The sequence below is a fragment of the Chelonia mydas genome, chromosome 2 (genome assembly GCF_015237465.2).
Source record: "Chelonia mydas isolate rCheMyd1 chromosome 2, rCheMyd1.pri.v2, whole genome shotgun sequence".
In the NCBI taxonomy this organism is placed as follows: domain Eukaryota; kingdom Metazoa; phylum Chordata; order Testudines; family Cheloniidae; genus Chelonia; species Chelonia mydas.
Window position 1 is genome coordinate 189,515,723 of NC_057850.1, and position 21,072 is coordinate 189,536,794.

The following is a 21,072-nucleotide window of genomic DNA, read 5'->3' on the forward strand; positions in this document are numbered from 1 at the left end:
TTTTATCAAGGCCCTGAAAGCCAGACCCATAGGTTCTCCTCCCAAATGGCTGAATAATGATTGCTGAGTGCCACTCACCTCTCCGTCTCTTGGCCACGGCCTTCCGTTCTGTGTGTATTTGCTTTGATTCTGTCGCTTCTTTTGCCCTCCGTCAGCAAATTTGCAGAGCAAAGGCTCAGTGGGGGCTGCAAAGACAAGAAACCCAGTCTATATTAGCAACCCCCCAAAGAAAGTGATTATACTAGCAACAGTAATGTTTTGTAATACTGGTCTTTTGAAGTAAAATCTTGCCTTCTGCAGATATTTTTTGCGTCTTTTAGCCTTGGCTCCACTGGCAGCTGTTCTTACTAACTTAGCTTAAAAAAATATACTGGCAGACCTTAAAAGACTATAACAAATATTGTTGAAAAAATAATCAGCCTACACAGAATGTTAAGTCGCTATAGTGGGATAGTAGGGTCAGGCATTTATTTCTGTTATGTTAGACATGTATTCATGACCAGCATTTGTTTGAGGATAATCATGGCTTTATCAAAGCAGCTCTCTTTTTTTATTATAGAAACTTTGCAAGAATCTTTTTTGGGAATAAGTGTTTTCATGATTTCTGTGTTTTTCAGCACCCAAGGCTTAAAAATCTGCATAAATAAAATAAAAGAAGACTTTTGCCAAACACAGTCCAATTACCTTTGTTTTCCTATAACTCTGTCCAGTTTAAGAGAGGTGGCAGCTGATGCGCCTCCTTACCTTCCTGACTGAGATCTGTTCTCTGAGACTACAATAGTTATCCAGGCTAGTGTGCTGCTGACCTATGAACGCTCAAAAAGCTACAGACCAGAAAATGGAACTCATAATAGAATCCCCAATGAAGAAATTAACACAAACAACATAGGTACAACAGGAAGGGAACTTTGTGTCTTGGTACCTTCTCCCAACTATCCAGCTTTAGAAATAGGCTTTTAAACGTTATTCAGCCAATGCTACAAATTAGGGTTTTCAACTTTCAAACAGCATAAAACCAAATACCCCGCCCTACCCCCTTCCCCGCCCCTACCCTGAGGCCCTGCCACCAGCTCACTCCATCCCCCCTCCCTCTGTAGCTTGCTCTCCCCCACCCTTACTCACTTTCACTGGGCTGGGGCAGGGGGTTGGGGTGAGGGCTCCAGCTGGGGGTGTGGCCTCTGGGGTAGGGCCAGGGATGAGGGGTTTGGCGTGCAGGAGGTGGCTCAGGGCTGGGGCAGGGGGTTGGGGTGTGTGTGTGGGGGGGTGCTGTCTCTGTGAGGGAGTTTGGGTGCAGTAGGGGACTCTGGGCTGGAGCAGGGGGTTGAGGTGCGGGGAGGTATGGGCTCTGCGCTGGGGGTGCGGGCTCTGGAGTGGGGCCAGGGATGAGGGATTTGGAGTGTGTTCCGGTCAAAAAACAGACGCCTGTAACCCTATCACTAATGCATTTTCTATCTGGAATTTAGCCCTTCTCTGTCCCCAGTCCACAAGGGGAGGGGGGGCAAACCCTAATCATTTTAGTTCTGCAACTGTTAGGCTGCTTCTCCCCTCTCACTCTGCCCAGAAATGATCATCCATGCAAACTGATACATGCATCAATATTTGTACCAAACCTCAAAGGGTTTGATTCTAATAAGCCTCAAAATAATGCTTCTCATCTGAATCTTGTTGAAACTGTCTGAAATCTCTTGGGTCTGCAGATTTGGAATGGAAAACTTATGAGAAGTGAGCTTCTTGCAATACTTCCAATTTTTCCTCATCCTGGTAGGGTGGAAACCCCACAAGAATAGACATTCTTACAGTATTACAACACCTCCACTTATGACTGCCACCTGGAAGTGCAGAACCCCCCCCCCCCCCCCCAAAAAAAAAAAAAAAGAGAGGGGCGGGAAAATTAACCAATTTTTTAGTTAAAAAGGTGTTATTTATTTTAAGTTTCCGGGAAGTTCTCATAATATTTGAACAGCTCATCCATGCTTAGTAAGAGGTAGATTAAGAAGGCTCACAGATATAAATCACAGGTTTAAGCTGTCCTCATTTGAAAACTGTAACAAAGCAACAGGACAAACAGAGGCTCCAACATTAGAACCACACTGTTGCAGTGGCATGGGATCCCTTTGGCTACACCTGAAGCTGGAATTGCTTTGTTTTCTTTCAAGTGCCCATTTTACCGGGGTAGTAAGTTCCAGGATCACTTGAAAATTGAACTGCAGGAAACAATATTAGTATAGGCAGGAAGATGGACTAGATGACCTCAGAAGCCTTTTCACACCTCTGACTCCTATTATTGTATCAGGTTTTAGTACAGGCAATGCTCAGCCAGCCATTTAAAATGTAAAATAATGGAAGTTTAAACGCCTCAAGGTGGCTGCGGGGATTCTCTCTGCAGATGGCTAGCTTCCAAGGGTCTGATTATCCCTCACTTACACCAGCTTTACACTAATCTATCTCCAACGATTTCAGTGCAGTCCCTCATAATTTACTCTGGTGTAACTGAAAGGAGAATGCTAAGATAGCACTGGAGAAAGATTTATTGGAGTCACTTCTGAAGCTTCAAAAGCTTTTTATTTTAATATGTATATGTATTTAATATATGTATGTACACAACACATGAATTTGCTATGTCATGCTTTTTCTAGTGATTGATATATATCTATAAAATCTGCATAAATACAATAAAATAAAAGAAGACTTTTATAGATATATATCAATCACTAAAAAAGCATGACATAGCAAATTCATGTGTGGCGTACATACATACACCATAACTACCTGCTAACTACATGCAGGTGGCATCGGCACATGCACGTTTAGGTAGTACATTACCAACCGGTATAGAAAGGTGGGAGGTCATATGGTTTATTACATCATCTTTTCTGTATACTAGTAAACCACAAATGGGAGGCGGTTGCAATTTCTGGCTTTCCAGATATCCATCAATACCATTTTACAGCCTCGTAGTTGTTAGCATGGACCTGCCTAAAGCTGACTAAGAAGAGAGTGGCACAGATCACTGAGTGATATTTCAAAACAACTCTGTCCTTGTCTAGAGAAAGAAACGCACTGACTTGACTATAGGGACACAGGGACATGCACATGATACCCTTCACAGCTAGATTTCTGTTTGGGAACGTTCACTCCTCTTTAGCAAATTAGAAGGAATTATGACAAACAGATCAACTCACACAAATGCAATCAGAGCATTAATGCAACGTATGGACTGAAAGTCTGGTTTTGTCAGGAAGGGAGAGCCTGGCTTATTTATGACACAACACATTATTTTAATACAACACCTTACACCCAGCAGGACACCAAAACCCTTTACCAAACTATATTGGCATATACACTCCTATAGTATTTATTTAGCCACAGCCGGGACAAGATGTTGCAGCCAACACAAAGATATAAAGACACAAATACAATAGGCTTGATTCTGTCAAGCCAGAGGGGTGGAATGTCAGGGAGCCAATTCCCCGATTCTTAGAGCCAGCTCTGAACCCCATGAAAAGTACAGTTGCTTCCTAGCAGGTCCTGAATGGGCCCTACACCAGCGACAGAGGCATAATGTAGCTAAACTCTGACAATACCACGACCCCACACCCTAACATGATTCTTACACTACGGTGTGGGGATAGCAGATACAGGGACTGGAGCTAACACATCTGTGCCAGCAAAGTTCCCCTCCAAAGGAGGAATTCTCTGTTGGCCAGTTGTGTGGCCAGTTCTTGGTTCCTTTGTACCTCGCAGAATGATAAAGTGGGGCCAGATGAAATTATAGAATCTAGCCTTAAATGTCCAGGATTTGCTTGATTGTTTTTAAGAAGGGAAGGAAAGGGAGGCCTCAACCCAAGGGATTTTAAAAAATAGACTTGACAAACCCTACTTAATGCACAACAGAGAATAGTTCTTTATGGGAGACGGATTTGTTGGCCTACAAGAATAATTCTCCTCTCTCTTTTATGTCTATTATTCTATGAAATGGAGACAAATCTCTCCAGCTGAAACAATGGGAGGGTTTTTTTTTTCAAGTTAGGCAATAACTATTCAAATGAGAATTCGACGAAGATAGTGGGTATCAAGCACCCATTCTTACACAATATTCCATGAAGAGATTTTAACAGTCATAAATGGTTAAGGGTTTTACATCTCATCCACAAGAGCACCTCCAGCAGCATAGCGTACCCATAGTACCCTGCTGGGACTAATTTATAGAGACAAGTACCAACTATGTAATTATACCACAGTTTCCTGCAGCACCTGGGGTTTCCTTGGAGGGCTCCCATCCAAGAACTGACCAGGCTCAACCCTGTGTAAACGTCAAAAATCTGACAAGAACTCAGCATCTGAAATGCTCTGAGTTATTCAGGGCAGGAAACCAGATGATGTGACTATATCAAAAGCTAGCTAACTAGCGAGCCAGTGGAGGGGCTGCTGTTAAAGCAGCATGACAAATGGAAAATATTGGTAAGGCAAACAGGCAATATTTTGGAGAATCTATGAAAGGCTCCATTATTCATGTTAGATCCTGGCTGAAAGAAGAACACAGCCGCCTGGCATCACCATGATCAATGAAAGGGGAACGTTAAGCCAACTCTAGTTCTTATGTTACATAGCTCAACTCAAGCAGGGGAAAGTGTGCAAGTCCTGAGCACATGCATTTCCAAGTAATGCTGCACACTGATCTGGCAACTCTTGAGCATACGTCCTCCAAACAATGCACAGATGTCTGTGTTTGTACAAACTTAGATATATTTTCTTACTTGAACAGGGAAGCACTGCCAAGGAGAGAGGCAGAGAGTCATTTAATTGCAATCAGAGACATGGAATTCAAGAAAGATTCTGAACAACAAAAAAGTAGCATGAGGAAGTGAGATCCACATCTCTCAATCAAGTGCTATTCTGTGCCATTTTAGGGACAAAAGGTTGATACAGGTCAGTGTTTCTTGTTATGCTGGGATTTATCATAATCTACATAGATTACATGCTGGATCCGCTGGCAGAGGTGACCCATTGCCATATAATAATCTGCATTTAGAATTGCTCAGAAAAGGTGCTGCAGATATTTTAGGAAAAAAAGGTTTTCTGCTTTTTGTTGGAAAGGAGTTTCAACAAAAAAATGGAACCCAGCAGACAGCCACAGAGTAACTTCTCCAAGGCACAGTGTAATTAACTATGTAAATATTCAGTGTCATGACACTGCGTTATCTCACGTCACCCTGGCACGAAAGCCATGAAATGTGGCTCACATCACAGGGCTCTGGCTGCCCATACCGAACTTAACAAAAGTATAGATAATGCTCATTTTGGCACATTTGGGAAGGAATTTGGGTATTTCAGAGGTCTTTATCAGTGCTTCTGAGAGTGTGATATCCACAGGTTCATATTAGTCTTAATTTATTACAACGTGCTGATGAAAGTAAAGTATTCAAAAGGCCTGCCTTCTGAAGTTCAGCGGGTGGTGTGGAAATACAGTGCAGCAGGGATGTGGCAGCAGCACTGTGACTAGGCCTTACATTTAAACTTTGCCGTTTGATAGGATTTAACCACAGTTTTATTTACGTATAGGAGTAACCGGGTGAAATTCTATGGCTTGCGTTATGCAAGTCTGCCTAGATAATCTACTACTTTCTTTTGGCCTGAAAACCTGGCCTAATATCTCCTGTAAAAACGTAAAGTGAAGGGTAAGAACTACGATAGTTGTGCATTTTTAAGAGAAATTTGGTTAATGGGTGAAATTTGGGGAAATGGCTATAAAAGAATTAAGAATTTAGAAAAAAAACCAGCAATTCTGGAAAAGTTGGGTAGGGGGTCTCATCGTTTTTTCCAGAACCCTTTTGCATGCATGCACACAGATACACATCTCAGAGACATGTGACAGTTGCCAGGCATGTGCCGAATCTTGTTCTGATTTTAAAATGTTCAGGAGTTACAGTCAAAAAGAGGTTTTGCTCCATAAAAGCTAGTGCTGCCAACCGCTGCAGGACAAATCCCTAGCTCTCATGCTGAGCCCTAAACTGTGGTTCCAGATGAGCTTTCCAGCAGCGGACGGTGGCCGTGCTCATGGGCAGTGGACAGACCTGCTCTGGTGCAGCCATGCAAGGAAAGCAGAGACTTCTTGCTTGTCCCTTTGCTATTGCAAGCCAGTGAAAGTCTCTCTCAGAATCTGGTGCTCAAGGGGAAGAAAATGATTGTATATAGGCAGGGAGGGGCCAAAAATGGGACCAATGTCATTGTTTTGTGGAGAAGGGAAAGCCACGCCATGGAGGACTAGGCTGCATGGAGGCGGCAGGTGTAGTCCTAGAGTGGGAGAATCCCATTTATTTAGATCTCCTGGACACAGACCCTGGAGAATGAGATTAGCAGTCCCACAAAGTAGAAACCGGACAATCTTGCTACATGTAAGTGAGGCTGAAGGAAAGGGAGTGCCTTTCTCCCAAAGGAGCAGCAATGCATCAGGAAGCACAGCTGTGCTGTCAGAAAAGACCAGGATACTCATCAATGTTTCTGTCAGCCTCATAAGTATAATGCCGCTCCCACAGTCCTGAGCCACTGAGAGATGCCCATCTCCCTACTGCATTCAGCCCCAATGCATGCTTTAAGAGGAAGGGTCTCCAGCCTTTCCAGGATCAGAGCCATAGTCAAAAATATTCTATTTTAATGCAAGCTTTCTTAAGAAATAAATGCATAAAAATAGGAAATACAGGAAAGAAAATATCTGCTATTACACCATATCAGCAGAGCTATTTCAAAGTAAAATGCTTTTCAAAGGGTTCCATGAGATCTCACTGGTGCTTTAAAGATAACAAAATTTACCTTAGAAAAGGGAAAAAAATCTCACTCAGGTATTGTGGTTATCAGTTTAAAAAAGTAACTGTTTAGAAACCATTCAAAGCATACCAACAACATGTGAAAAGTATCAAAGGTAGAAGGGGCTGTACTAGATATGAGAAATTACTTGTATTCCTAGTACCTCATGTGGGTGGAGTGTGGGAATCTTTTAAAAATATTTCTGCTGTGGTTTTCGTTTGCTCCTGCTGGACATTTCTGAATTCCCTGATTGTACTTTTACCTTTTCCTTATTGTTTGGTTTGAATAATGTGGGCTGAAAATATATTTTAGCAGCCCTTTCTGTGCTCTTGCCAATCTTTCTAAACTTTGACATAAAATAAAACGTAGTGTGAATATTTTATAAGTGTTCATATTTTGAATTGATAAGCAGAGCGACTTATTGTATGGCTTGCTTACTTCCCTTTTTTGTTTGTTTGTATTTAAAGATATTTTTGATCTCTTCAAAGCCCACGGGAGATGTGGCATTTCGCAGTGCATCTGGAATGATTTTTTAATGATGCTCACCTTTTAGAAAAGTCAGGGGTCCGGTGCTCAATAGACCAAGTTAGTCTATTAAAACAATATAAGCTCCTCGGGGCAGGGGGGTGCATCTTTGCTGGCTTCTTACATGGCAGTAACTGTAATGGGGCCCATCACCCTTTCCAAGGGAGAAGCTCTAAACTTGGGAAATGCTTACAAGGGGCCTGATTCAAAATCCACTCAAGTCAATGGGAGTCTTTCCATGAACTTCAGTGGCCGTGATTCAGACTTTCAATCCTGGGAAAGAAGTGGAACCAGCATCAACATCAGGGATATTAGAGGCTGGTTGGAGAAAAGGTTGTGATGCTGTTATTGTTCAGTGGTAAAATCCTGACCCCCATTTAAGTAGATGGCAAAATTCCCATTGGCTTCACAGTCCAGGAGCAAGGATTTCACCAAAGGAGTTCAGGGGAGTGGAGAACCGAGGTTGTATTTTTATTTTCTTCAAGCCAGTTCATTCTTCCCACCTGTCCATTACTGAAAGAGGTTCTGTGCATTACTGTTACAGTTCTTGCAAGATAGCAATGTTTCAGACTTAGTGGCTTTAGAAAGACTGATTGTATGGACAGACAGCATTAACAAGCCATAGGGCGAGTTAGTTATGTCTTCGCACAGCAATGGATAATATGCAAAACAGGACAGAATCGCTAGCTGGGAAGTGGCTGTGATAATCCCCACCAAATCTTGGTAGTCCATTGGAAACGTTTCATGTCAGGAGGACAAAGTCAATTAAGCTGAAGAATCTAAAAGTTCTAATTAGTTATTAATACAGAGGCTCCTTATTATGCATTCACCTGAGCTTAGATGAATTCTTATAAAGAGCATCACTAAGCTGCAAACGAGGCTGGTAATGCTGAGAAGAGCCTTGGTACATGCAAAAATCTACATCTATTCATGAATATGTATTTTGTAAAAGAAGAGAAGGGAGAAAGCTTCTCATTTCCATCTAGCGAATCCCACCTTGCCATTTCAGGAGTGCTGAAACTTTTTCTATTTGAGGGGATGTGAGGAAAGATTGTCTTATCTTCTTCCCATTCACAATCATGTTGCATCTATATGGCAATGACAGCAAGTTCTTACACAGAAAAGTAAAACTAGGAATGTATCTGTGTATTTTTAACTGTTTTCAGTTCATGTTTGAGAAGCAGGTACTTGTGTTCTTCATTTAATCTACTCCCATCAGTTCAGTTTCCCTCAGCTAGAAATAAGGAAGACAGTCAATTTTGCATGGATTACTAGCAAGTGCTCTGTGGGCTATCACAGACCATTTCAACCCTCCCCGCTCCCAGTTCTGCTGCTGTATCACAAAACAACAAGAAATAAGCCATTGATAAACCAAGAAACTGCCAATACTGCACAATCAATGATTTCTTTGGAAGACTATTTCACAAAAAGTAGAGCTAATTTATTTTTCATCCTTGGACAATCTTATTCCATATTGAAAAACAGTAGTAAAAAGAGATAGGTTTGGAATTACATTGGAAATTCAACGTTTTGGTAGCTTAATTTCTACCCCGCCCCCCGCCCCCCCAATTTTGCAGATTGTCAACTGTTTCTTCGTACGCAGGTATCATCAAATGTCCAGCTGGAACATTTTATTTGAGTCAGATCACTTGCCTCCTACAAAGCACAACTGATCTCTGGAAATCTCAGATCATCCGACAATAAATCAAGAGTAGTTTCCAGCCAGTCTGTAACTGGTCCCATTCGTGTAAGTAATATTTCAAGGCTGTGAGACTGGCATATGTAGAATACACCTGTGCTGTGACACTGTGGCAGAATAACTCAAATTGAGGTCCTGATCCTGTAGTTGGCGTCACGTGAGCGGACCCAACAGGATTCTGCCTGAATCCTAATAGTAGAAATGCTCATCCTAAATGTCTTGCTATGGTCTGATCCTGCAAGATGCTGAGCACTTTGGTTTCCATGCAGCAAAGAGCTTACATCCTTAACTTTAACAGGGTTATTATGCACTTAAAATTAACCATGTGCTTATGTACATTGCTGAACTGGGACCTTTAATGAGGCCCTTACATTTTCTCATATCTTAGAGTTTAAATTTCAACTTACTTTTAATTTATTTTAACATTGGTTAAAACAGAAAATAAACAACAACAACAAACCCTCCGTGGATACAAGACAGTTCTGCAATCCACAGATTAAAACATGATCAGAGACATTATAGTTTATCTTGTAAAAGGGAGTATTTAAAATATAATTATAACAATGCACAATAAGAAAAGAGCAGAGTAATTATGAAAAAGTGATTACTGTGCATAAGCAGTAGCTGATATCTAGGCCACCAAACGTTTGCTGAATTAAATTTTTTTTTTTTTTTTTAAAGAGAATAACCAAAAGCATTAGTTCACACTATGGACCAGCAGGATGTAAAAAATGTAAAACAATTAAACAGTTTAAGTAAAATGAGGATCAAAAGTATCCAAAACAGAAACTAGCTCAAGTCCTACAAGTTAATTTGGTAAAAACATTCTGACCTATGATTCTGTATAGTAAGGACCTGATCTGCATCTGGTGCAAAACAGAACAGCTCCATTATTTTGAATGGAGTTACACCAACTCACTCCAGCTGAGGATCTGTTCATCATAATACATTCTGATAATTAAACTTAGTTTTTTGAAGCCTCTGCCCCTTTTCCTTTCTTCTATAGAGAAAAGCTCAACAATCCCACATTTTAAAGTTAATTGCTTCCGAGGCACTGCTTATATAATATGTTTATTAAAGCTTGTCAGCAATTTTCTGTCAAAACTCTTTTTCAACAGAAAGTACCTTTTTGACCAAAATGAAAAAACCTCTTGACAGAAAAAAGAACAAGTTTCTTCTCCTGCCATTTTCATTGAAAACATGCAAAATTTTCTGCAAATTTTTTTAAAAAAACGAGAATTTTTCATTTTTTCCTCAAAATATATGTACTTTTTTAATCAACTGTACTTCTTGTGATATTACTTATTGACTAGTTTGCTGCTGTTCGGTTACATTCTTCTACATTTGCATTGCTTTCTTGCATTCTTTGTTACTGATACTGCTTTATCTAAATTATTCAATGGTCCAATCACGATGACATCAACTACTAAGACCTGATGTTGAGTTGGTTCACACTAAGTTAAAAGGATAGCTGTTAAATAATAAAATAATGTAATGTAACTATAGTGCATTTGTAGAAATGATTTATAAAATCTATAGTCAAAATTACAAAAAGTTACCAGACAAGCTACCATGGTGATGAGTGGCAGCAGAAATCCTTAAGATACACAGATGACGATACAACAAGCCGTCACTAATTCATGCTCAAATGCTTCCTTGCCATCTCCTGCAGGGGAGACATGTAGGGCTGCTATATGTACAGGCAACTGTAAATAATGTTCTGCTGTCTTTTAAACTATCTGTGGATTTACACAGTTCTAATTCTGAAACAAAACAATGGGTTAATGTTGCTTTTGGTTTCCACAGAAGGCCCCTTTGCAATATAATTGTATAATGTGGGGAAACAGCTTTATATAAAAGAAAAGTACCCCAAAGCGACAATTAAAAAGAGAACAGCTGTTTGGCTAGAAACGAAAAAGAGTGAATAACTTTTGATAAACTATATTGTAGCTTAAGTAATTATCTCCAGTTCACCTCTCTGTCTTAAGAAATAGGAAACCATCCTTTCATCTTTTTCTGTAGCAATTTCTTCCAAAGTACACAAATACATTAGAAAAGGAAAGTAAATCTCAGAGGAGAAATATTATGTCAAGCAGCAAGCTGATGTTTCTATTCTAGAGAAACAAATTATTTAGAAAAGATAAAAGAGTTAATTGTGTGTGCACTTTGGGGGAGACAGCATGCTAGCTAAGGAGCTCAAGCCAGCTCTTATTGTAGTCAATGGAGAGACTCCATCGACTCCAATGGAGGAGGGTTGCCAGATGTCTGGTTTTTGACCGGAAAGTCCAGTCAAAAAGGGAACCTGGTAGTGTCCGGTTAGCCATAGTAACTGGCCTCTGCCACCAGGGGAGGGGAAGGGGCAGGAAGAGCAGCAACTGCTACTGGAGCCTGGAAGAGCACTCAGGGAACAGCTCCTCTGGCAGAGAGAGGTACCGGCGGCTCCCCTGTCCTGCCCTGAGCATGGCTCTCCCCTGTTCTGTCCTGCCCCAGTCACTCCCCCACCTCCAGAGTGTGGTTCTCCCTCCCTTTTCCGCCCTGCCCCAGTCACCCCCACCCCCCGAGTGCGGCTCTCCCTTGAACATCCTGACCCAGTCACCCCTCCACCCCTAGAGCCCTGCTCAGCTGCCAGGGGGACACAGGTGGAGAGTGCAGAGTGTGATGGTGTGGGGGGAAGAGGAGCTGGGGGAGGCAGGGCCTCGAGGGAAAGAGGTGGAACAGGGGGCGGGGGAGGTTCTGGTGCTCAGTGTCCGGTTTTCACAGATGAGAAAGTTGGTCATCCTACAATGGAAGTTGGATCAGGCCTCAATCAAAACTGTGCTTTATCATATCATTGTGGAAACCCAAAGAAGTGTTTGTTAGAACTGGTTAGAAACTGGAATTTCCATTCTGCAAACAATTCTGACATTTCTAAATTTGTTTTCATTCAGAATCAAATGAAAAAGTTGAAATTCTGCAATTGCTCTGAAAACAAAAATATAAAAATGATTTGGAACTATCAAATGTTTCATTTCAATATTGTCAAAATGGTTTATTTTTATAGTATCAAAACATTATGATATATTAAACATAATATATCTAATATTAAATAATAATATTTAAAATAATATTTTAAAGTAAAGTAATATTTAAAATATTTTGATATAACAGTCAAAACAAACAAGAAAGTCAAAACAGTTCCTGCAAAATGTTTTGATTTTGACAAAACTTTTATTTTTCCAAAGAAAACTGTTGATACAAATTTTTTTCGACCAGTTCTACTGTTTCTCCCTTGTCAGATGGGTAACAGGAATTGATGCTGAACAGGATTAAACAGATTTATGTGTGGGAATTGCATTCCAGAGCAGGCACTTCAGTGGCTCAACAATAAGGAGTACTTGGATTTTTCTTTTATATTAAACTATAGGCCTGAATCAAAGCCCATGAAAGACTCCTGTGACTTCACTGGGATTTGGATAAGGCTATTTTGAATGGAAATTTAATGAACTAAACATTTCTTTCCTGTTAAGCACTTGTGTTGATTTTGGCACCAGCCTCAGAGGCCTTGGATGGGAGAGATTACAAAGTGTAGCAATTCCTTCTCTCGCCACTTTCATCGCTTTTGTGTTAAATATCACTTTGCACTAACACTAAAACGTAAGAAACTTCAAACCCAACTAATCTTACGTTAAATGTTTCTTTGGAAGGGGAAGGGCATACCCACATTCTGAAGGTACTGGTCAAATGTATGTTAATTTTACAAATGTAAAAGTCCTTCTAAAGAAGGATTCTCCTCTCACTAATGTATATACTAGTGTATATCAGGAGTAACTCCACTGAAGTCAATTGAGTTGAATCAGTGCAAAACTGGTGTAACTGTAAGTGAGAGTGGAATCAGGTTATGTGCGCCATTGCGTGGAACTGATGACTTCAGACGTTACTGGTAGAAGGGGAGGGTTACAGGAGTGAACTCTTAGGGTGTGTCTACACTTTGAGCTGGGCATCTGATTCCCAGCTTGAGGAGACATACTTGCAACAGCTTTCATCAACCTACCAGGCTAAAATTAGAGGGTACCCATAGCAGCATGAGTAGCAGGATGGACTAGCCACCCCTAGTATGTGCCTAAAGTCTCGGACAGATATGTACTCAGGGCAGCTAGTCCATCCCACTACTCGACCTGCCGCATTTACTATCTATTTTTAGCAAGCTAGCTTGATGAGAGCTACCATAAGTATGTCTCCTCAAGCTGGGAATCACACCCCCAGCTCAAAGTGTAGACATGCCCATAGTTGTGTTTTTAAAATGGCTCAAGAAGCACTTAAATGAAAGGAGCTCTCCTTTCTATTGAATGAATATACAATCAAAATAAATAAACAAATCATGCAGTATGTGGGGATCATTCCATCCACCTCGGTTTGATAGTATTACAGGACAGGACCCATATCCCACTAAAATTTGCAGAATGTATTTACAGAAACTGGAACCTAGCCAGGTCACTGCAATTGCAGCAAGTGTCATGATGGGATCCTAAATGGCCAAAAGGGGTGAGGGAGCTGGACTTAAGCCTCATTGAAAAAGGACAAGAGCACACTGGACCAGAACATTAGATCAGTTCAGATTCAGAGGCAAGAGTACCAAATACTGACTCACTGTAAACACTTCCTGCATATGTGAAACTTCATGTGTTATTTAAATATTCTATTTTATCTGTGTTGTCTCATTTGATCCTGTTACCTTTATCAGCCTGATTCAGTAATGCCCATCAGAGCCTGATCAATATCATTAAAAACCTGAATGTGGCCTGTACAATATGTAAGAAACAACACCTTAGCCTTCCATTTTTAAGGACTTCTGGTGGAACCCAGGCCCCACATACCTTATTTCATGTCACAGTGACTAAGCAGAATGCTTGAGAAAAGAAAAGCGGTCACATCTTTTTTTGGCAGAGGTGCAAACAATTGGCAGAATAACAGCACTATAGTTTCCTATCCTGGATCTTATCCATTTGCAATGATTTGCTATTGGACAGCTTCCCTAAGAAGAAAAAGTGTTTTGCATGAGTGACGTAGATTTTGCATGAACTGACGAGAGATGCATTTTCTTTCAGATTTTTACTGGGGATTCTGTTTCCTTGGTTTCTATTACTCATTTATTTTTATCAGCTTTAATGTCTTTTAGCTTCCTATACAAATTGTTATTTTATGCATGAATTAGTCTCTATAAATTTGAGCAGAAGTTGGTTATCTCAATGGCAATGAAATAAACACAAACGTTACAAATACCTATAAAAGCTTTTTTTAAAACAGTATCATTTATTGTTTTGCACCTTCCTTTCCCATCTGACTAGGTGGCCACAGAAAAGTATGCCACACATATTTTTGCTATGTGTAACAAAGAAGTAAGCCATGAGGATCATGAGAAGCAAGTGATAGCTGGCCCATCCAAAACTCCGTGAAGTCAGTGGAAAGACCCAGACTCTTAGATTTTGATTTGCACAAGGAGCTGTGACGAGGACATCAGTTGTGTAGAAATCTCTTTGAAGGAACATTTCCTTTTTTCCTTCAGTATTTGAATTTTAAGGTCGAAGCCCAAAAAATTATGAAGGGTGGTGTTTTATTGGTTGCTTTGGGTTTAAACTGAACATTAGAATTTCTAGATATTAACAACAGTATGCAAAGAATGTGAGAGCCAATTTCTAACCTTTCATGAGGAACAGACTGATTTACAACAAAGAATCACACATGGGGATTTGGTTTCTTATTTTATTGACTCTCAGCCTAGATAAACATTACGCTAAAAGGACATATACTGTAGATCTGAACTGGAGACTGCTTTTATTACTTATTAGACTGAAGCCTCAGTTCACTATTGATGAATGAAAACATGTTCAGCACAAAAACTTGTGGCTAATTTTGATAATAAATAATAATAATAATAATAAACTTTGATTTTGAACAAAAAGCAAACTTAAACCAAATTACCTTAAGAACATTCTACCTTTGATTCCATTCAACTACAAGGAGTCAGATCCTCATCTGGTATAAAGCAGCTTGACACCATGACTTCAGTTGTGCTATGCCCATTTATACCAGCTGAGGATCTGGCTAAGATCTTTTCTATTTTGTAGTGGGAACAAACTCAACTAAGAAAACTCTTTAACTGTAAACACAAAGCTGTCCTTCAAGACCTCACACAAGATGGCCTCTATAAGACTATGGACTTGTACAAGAAAGAATGAACTCAATAAACCTTTTTGCCCTCTCCTGCAAAGTCAGAAGTTATTTTATTTGGATGAAAAGGGTGCTCGCGCATTTCTTACTGTTCAATTATTCTGGAATAGCAACAAAGTCAGTTTCATCACAGGATATCAGCAATTTTTAAATGATCTCATGTACGGTAATTTATAACAGAAAATCAGGTACAAATAGTGTGTGATGCTTTCTGGTTCCCCTCTAATAGAAATAAAATGAGTCCCTGGTTATGGGTGACCTTACTTGCACTTGCATCCATTTTACTTTTTAGTGTTCTCCTTAGTGCTCTTGGAAGACAACAGCAAATGCAAACCTCTGATCCAATGATGCTTCTGAAAACAATAGCTCAATGTTTCTGTTTTAAAATCTATTTTTCCTATCCTCATAAACTAAAACTACTGATCACCAAGACATCCCTATTATCCCAAAAGGTATTTGGTGAACCATATTTAAACTGACAATCCAGAGGAGAACCGACTAGGACCCATGTAATACCAAGAATAAATTCTACCTCTCCTAATACAAAGCTATTTTATATAACAAATTAACTGGCATTTATAAACAGCAATATCACCATCCCATTTATTCCTATTTCTATCTACCACTGCTAGAGTTAATACCACTAAGAAAAGAAAACACACTTCAAGCATATGTTTTCAATATGAACCAAGGGAAATCTGGCAAAGTGTCTTATGTCCATACAATGGTTTTTTTTCCACCAGTAATAAATGATTGCTGTACATGGACATTTATTTTTCACTAATTAAGGTTGAGTCTTGGCATTCTGTACTCAGGGTCCAACACATGTATATCATTAATGTCCTAAAAAGTATATACAAATCCAATGTAAAACTGTGTGTGTGTGTGGTGGCGGCGGGGAGAGGCGAGGAAATGGGGACTGCTCTGCTTCATTTCTGCCCATTCATTTATTTGCTTCAGCCATGTATGTTCCAACAATACATTTTGTTTACAGATTGTGGGGAGAGAAACATCTGCTGTGTCTTTGTGAAAGGCCATTGTAATTAAAAAAAATAGACTGAATGTTTCCATTATCTGCAGCTATCCTTGTAGTTTGTTAAAAATGTGTGGCAAAATAGTCTCATGGCAGGAAGGAAGTTTTTGGTCTGGTAAAGATGTAATAATGCATGGCCAAAAAGTAATACAGAGACCGCCACATGAGTATCGTAGCTATAACTTGTTATGGTCACAGCATACACACAGAGCAGTTAGATAAAAACAGAAATGCTCTTTCTGGCAGGTTGAAATGTAACACCACTTTATTTCTTAGAATTCAGAATGATGACACACGAGAACCCAAAAAGAGAGGGAGAAAAAACAAGCTGACCCCTAAGGCAGCAACGTACAACTCACCCCACCCTGGTTTAAACTGCTTCTTACCAGACTCACTGATTACACACTTCTCTACCGACATCCTTACCCTGTAAGCAGGACCAAGAAACCTCTCCCTAGCCTGCAATGCCAACACAGCCCCCAACACACTACACAGCTGTACATTCCCAAAGATAGTGATCTGAAATTTGTCAGCAAAAAACAAGGCTAGCTTTTTGGTGAAAAATTCATCCCATTTCTTCACCAGCTATAGAGTGCCAAAAAAATTCAAATTGTTTTGATGAACAGAAGGATACATGTTTTCCCTAAAACTTTAATTGTAAAATGTCCCCATTTTTAAAACCAACTCTACCTGATACCCCATATTCCAATGATGATTATTGGGCACAAGGTCAAACAAACTAGTTTACGAGCATAACACACTGTTAGTGTAACTAAAAGAGCAGAGGTTTGCAGTAAGTGTGAGGGGAAGGGCTGAAGGGGAGATTCTTTTTATTGTTACCGCTCTTTGTTTCACTAAATTCCTCTGGATTCACGGAAAGGCTCCATGCATGTGGTCCTGTAATAGGATACTATGTACTAGCCCAGAGAGTAGTGTTTCTTTACTCACTAGAATGCAGAAATGCCTTAAAAGCGTATTTGACCCTGAGTTGGTAAGGAATGTGATCTGGAATAGATTACACAGCAGAAAAAATTTACTAGAGTTGTGACTGACTGACTCATATGGATTGGGGATTTATTTCACCTTGGGACAAAATAGCCAAATGATTCTAAAAGCTACAGACAGCATTATTGTTTTGTTTCACAAACGTTCACTATGGGCCGTTATCATCTCCTCCCACAAACCCAAAGGATGGGAAAGCACTTCAAAAACTGCACCAGGCTTAGGGCGTTGAAACAGCTTTCCATTCTCTCCCTTGCAAAAGGGATTAACAGTAGCACAGAACATGGATTGCCCACTGTGCAGAGCCCCAGGGTATACAAGAAATCCCACCCACAACTCTAGGGTCCTGTGTAGACACCAGCAGCCTCTCCATTCAGTTTCCAAGCTCCACTGCAGAAGGCAAGTGGATGCTGCAGAAGTGTGTGGAGCGGTGGTGTGGGACTTTAAAGGTTTCAGAGGGAGGGCATTCCCTGCAAGCTATAGGAGGCTATATGCCTCCTGAAATACCATGTCACGTGGTCTCCTGCTGCGATGATGTGGTTTCACACTCTCCACAATACAAGGCTCAGTCTTCAAAAGAGCCCATACTCCTTAAATATAAAATCATATTATGGCGTCACTGGACATTTTAAATAAATCAGCTATGTATGGTGATATTTACGGAAAAAAATGCTATGAAGTAAAATTACTATTCTTCTAATGCAAGTGCTGTCATTACCCACAACACTCCTGCCCTTTCTAACGGTGTAGCTGATATTAAACATTAAACCCAGTGTGCCACAACATGGCATTACACATGATTCTAACCTTGAAAGCCTTTATTATTGTCCAACTCCATGAACGGGAACACTAACTGAGCAATAGTAAACACATCAGAAAATTTCAAGTGCAGTGTACTTCCTTGGGGAGAAAGGTCACTGAAGGAAATCTCCTTCGTTTCTACCTGGTACATGTGTTTCAGAGGTTTGTTTGTAGGAAAACCATGCAACAGCTTCCCATGCTGTGGGCTCAAAATTTAGAGAGGGCGAATTCTACTCATTTGTAATGGAAAATTAAATTTGTTGTTGCATTTGTCCCCAGCTTGGAACTTCTACTGTAGTGTTGACTATCTAGAGAAGAGACTGAGGAAAGGAAACAGAAAAGGAAATATTGAAAGGTGAAGAATATTCAGAATAGGAATCAGGCAAAATAGGGCAGAATAAATGGAGGGACAAAGGGGAAGGAAAAAAGGTACAGAAATGGGAAAAGAAACCATGTTAAAGCAATGAAGGGAAAAGTAGAAGGTGAAGGGAGAGGAATACTCCTGTGCTGCTCTTGAAAAAATGTAAAAGCTTCAAGCAAAAGCATATGCCACAGATGTCTTTAGCTATTTCCACAGAAGACAAAGGGGGCCTTCACAATACCAAGACCTCTGCAGAGAGAGATTGTAACTGAACGAGTAAACAAATGGGTGAAATGTCACTGCCTGTGGCAAATTCTTTCAAGAATGACAGAAACCTCATAGAAACTTTGCAGGGAAGGCTGAAGGCTACCTGCTGTATTGTGTTACCAACAGACACGTTAAGGCTTCAGGTGGTGTCAAGGTGAGGAGGTGTGTGGGGTCAAACCAAGGAAAAGACAGAAGATTGTGGAGTATGTAGAAAACAACATTCCTCTGCCATCAAGATCAGTTTAAAAACTCATCTCAAAACTACACTCGCAATTCAACGTATCTTCACAGTGAGATCTGATATGAGTGATACCATCAGAGATAGCCACATGGGAGATTAGAAAGGCAGGCTTCTAGGTTTTTAATATACTGTGAGAAATACAGAATTTGAGCAACTGTACACTAAAAATACAACCATTTTAAAAAAGTGTAAATCCCCATTTCTTTGGAGATCTTTCCTTTGTTTACACTGGTCCTTCTTCTGCCCCGCCTCCCCCTTACTCCCATATTGTAGCACCCTTACTGAACATGTAGTCCCATTCAAAGTGTGACTAAATATGAGCAACAATATCAGAATCGGGCCCAGTGAAAGCCCTCTCTAATGGAAGAATAAGGCAGCAACTTTCTTTAGAGCAAACTGTTGCATGAATCAGACAGCAGGGAGTGCTATGAGCAACAATATTCTGCTGTCAGTAACAGTGCACTGAGCATATGACCTGATATCCATCAAAAGTACAATCACTTTTTTCACACTGCTACTAATAGAGATGTTAATCTTGCCCTGAGTCTTTCCTTCTTTCTTTCTTTCAGCTTTACTGTTTACAATTTAGCTTTTTCCTAGACAGACAGAGAGATCCACTCCATGTTGCCCAGACAATTCAGAAGCAATGCAATAGACTGGGAATTAAAGGGCTACAACTTTGACCACATTGATGAATATGGCTGAAAAAAACTCAGAGGCCTATGGTATTTCCTGTCCCAAGAATACCAGCTCAGTAGTGTGACTGTAGAACTTCACAGCAATATGAGAAACACATTGAGATGAAATTATCCCCTTCTTCCTAGAGCGTACTCTGATACAGATCTAGATTTGGAGGGAAAAGCCCATAGACCTAAACATTTGTAGTTTTTGATGGTCATTACTGTAGAAGAGGAACAAAAAGCTTTCCTCAGGCTTAAGAGTACTAAACGCATAACAGGGGTCATTAAAGTATGAAGAATGAAAGCAATCATGGGTACAGTATGGATTTTTAAACCTTAATACTCAAAATATACCAGCTATGGTCCACCATTAAAAAAATGTCCAAATTAATGCACCTTAAAGCATTTGTATTGTTGCAAGTCAGCATTAAAATTACACTCTCGCATTGACAGGACTGTAACAGTAAGATATTGACCTGCCTTACAAGCATTCATTATACCTTCAAAACATGGTACAAGATGATATAGACATATTTAAAGCCTCAACAGTGCTGTTGAGCAAATAAATAACAGAAATGGCCAGGTTTTATTCTAGTTGGTAAGAAGAGGGTTGATGCTCAAGATGTCCCTGAAATAACTGGATGTTGCTGCAAAAAATGCAAAATTTAAACAGTTACAATTAGAGTGATAAGGTGGTGAGATAATACCTTTTACTGGACCAACTTCTAAGTTGGTGAGACAGAAGTTGGTCCCATAAAAGATATTATCTTACCCCCCTTGTTGCTCTAATATCCTGGGACTGACACGGCTACAACAATACTGCATACAACTATAGCTAAAATATTGGCATTTAAACTAACATCATTAGGTTTATGGAACACAATGCCACTTGGCTGGCGTCACCATCACCTTAAGGCTGAAAATAGAACTATGGATCTAAAAGCAGGAGCCTCTACTGGCTGAGTGAAAAGACCCAGCTTGACTCTTAATCCTTTCTGCAGTCCAGCCACCACAGGGGCACAGAGCCACACTCAGTAAGTAATGGGTCATACCACATTTGGGCAGTTCACACTCTGAAATACTTTTTTGGCTTGTCCATGCGCAGCGCCAGGAAAGCACTGCATCTGTTTACTCTTGGAAGACCTTCTCCACAACACTGGGGGACAAGAATTGTCTATTGGTAATGAAAATATATTATTTGCAGCATCTGATGGGCCTAGAAGAGAAGGGCTGGTATGACTTAATGGACAAAAGTGGTTCAACCTGGCTTGATTTAGCATCAATTCTATTCTGTTTACATAGCACGTAAAATGAAAGCAGCAGTCCTTTAGGTACCATCCTGTAACTCTTATTCATGTTTCTTTTTCAAGAGAGTATTCCCATACTAATAGGACGATTCATGCACTTGTTACACAGCATAAATAGGAGTTGCAGGATTAGACACTTAATAGG

General features: G+C 40.1%; 1 protein-coding gene across 3 annotated transcripts in view; it reads right to left on the minus strand.

The window, feature by feature from the left end:
* RBMS3 (RNA binding motif single stranded interacting protein 3) overlaps positions 1 to 21,072 on the minus strand; it is a 755,157-nt gene that overhangs the window by 98,670 nt on the left and 635,415 nt on the right. For all 3 annotated transcript variants that reach the window (XM_043540891.1, XM_043540894.1, XM_043540892.1), the window contains one exon: positions 79 to 185. In XM_043540891.1, the coding sequence (XP_043396826.1) occupies positions 79 to 185 (107 nt within the window). The remainder of the gene's footprint in view (positions 1 to 78; positions 186 to 21,072) is intronic.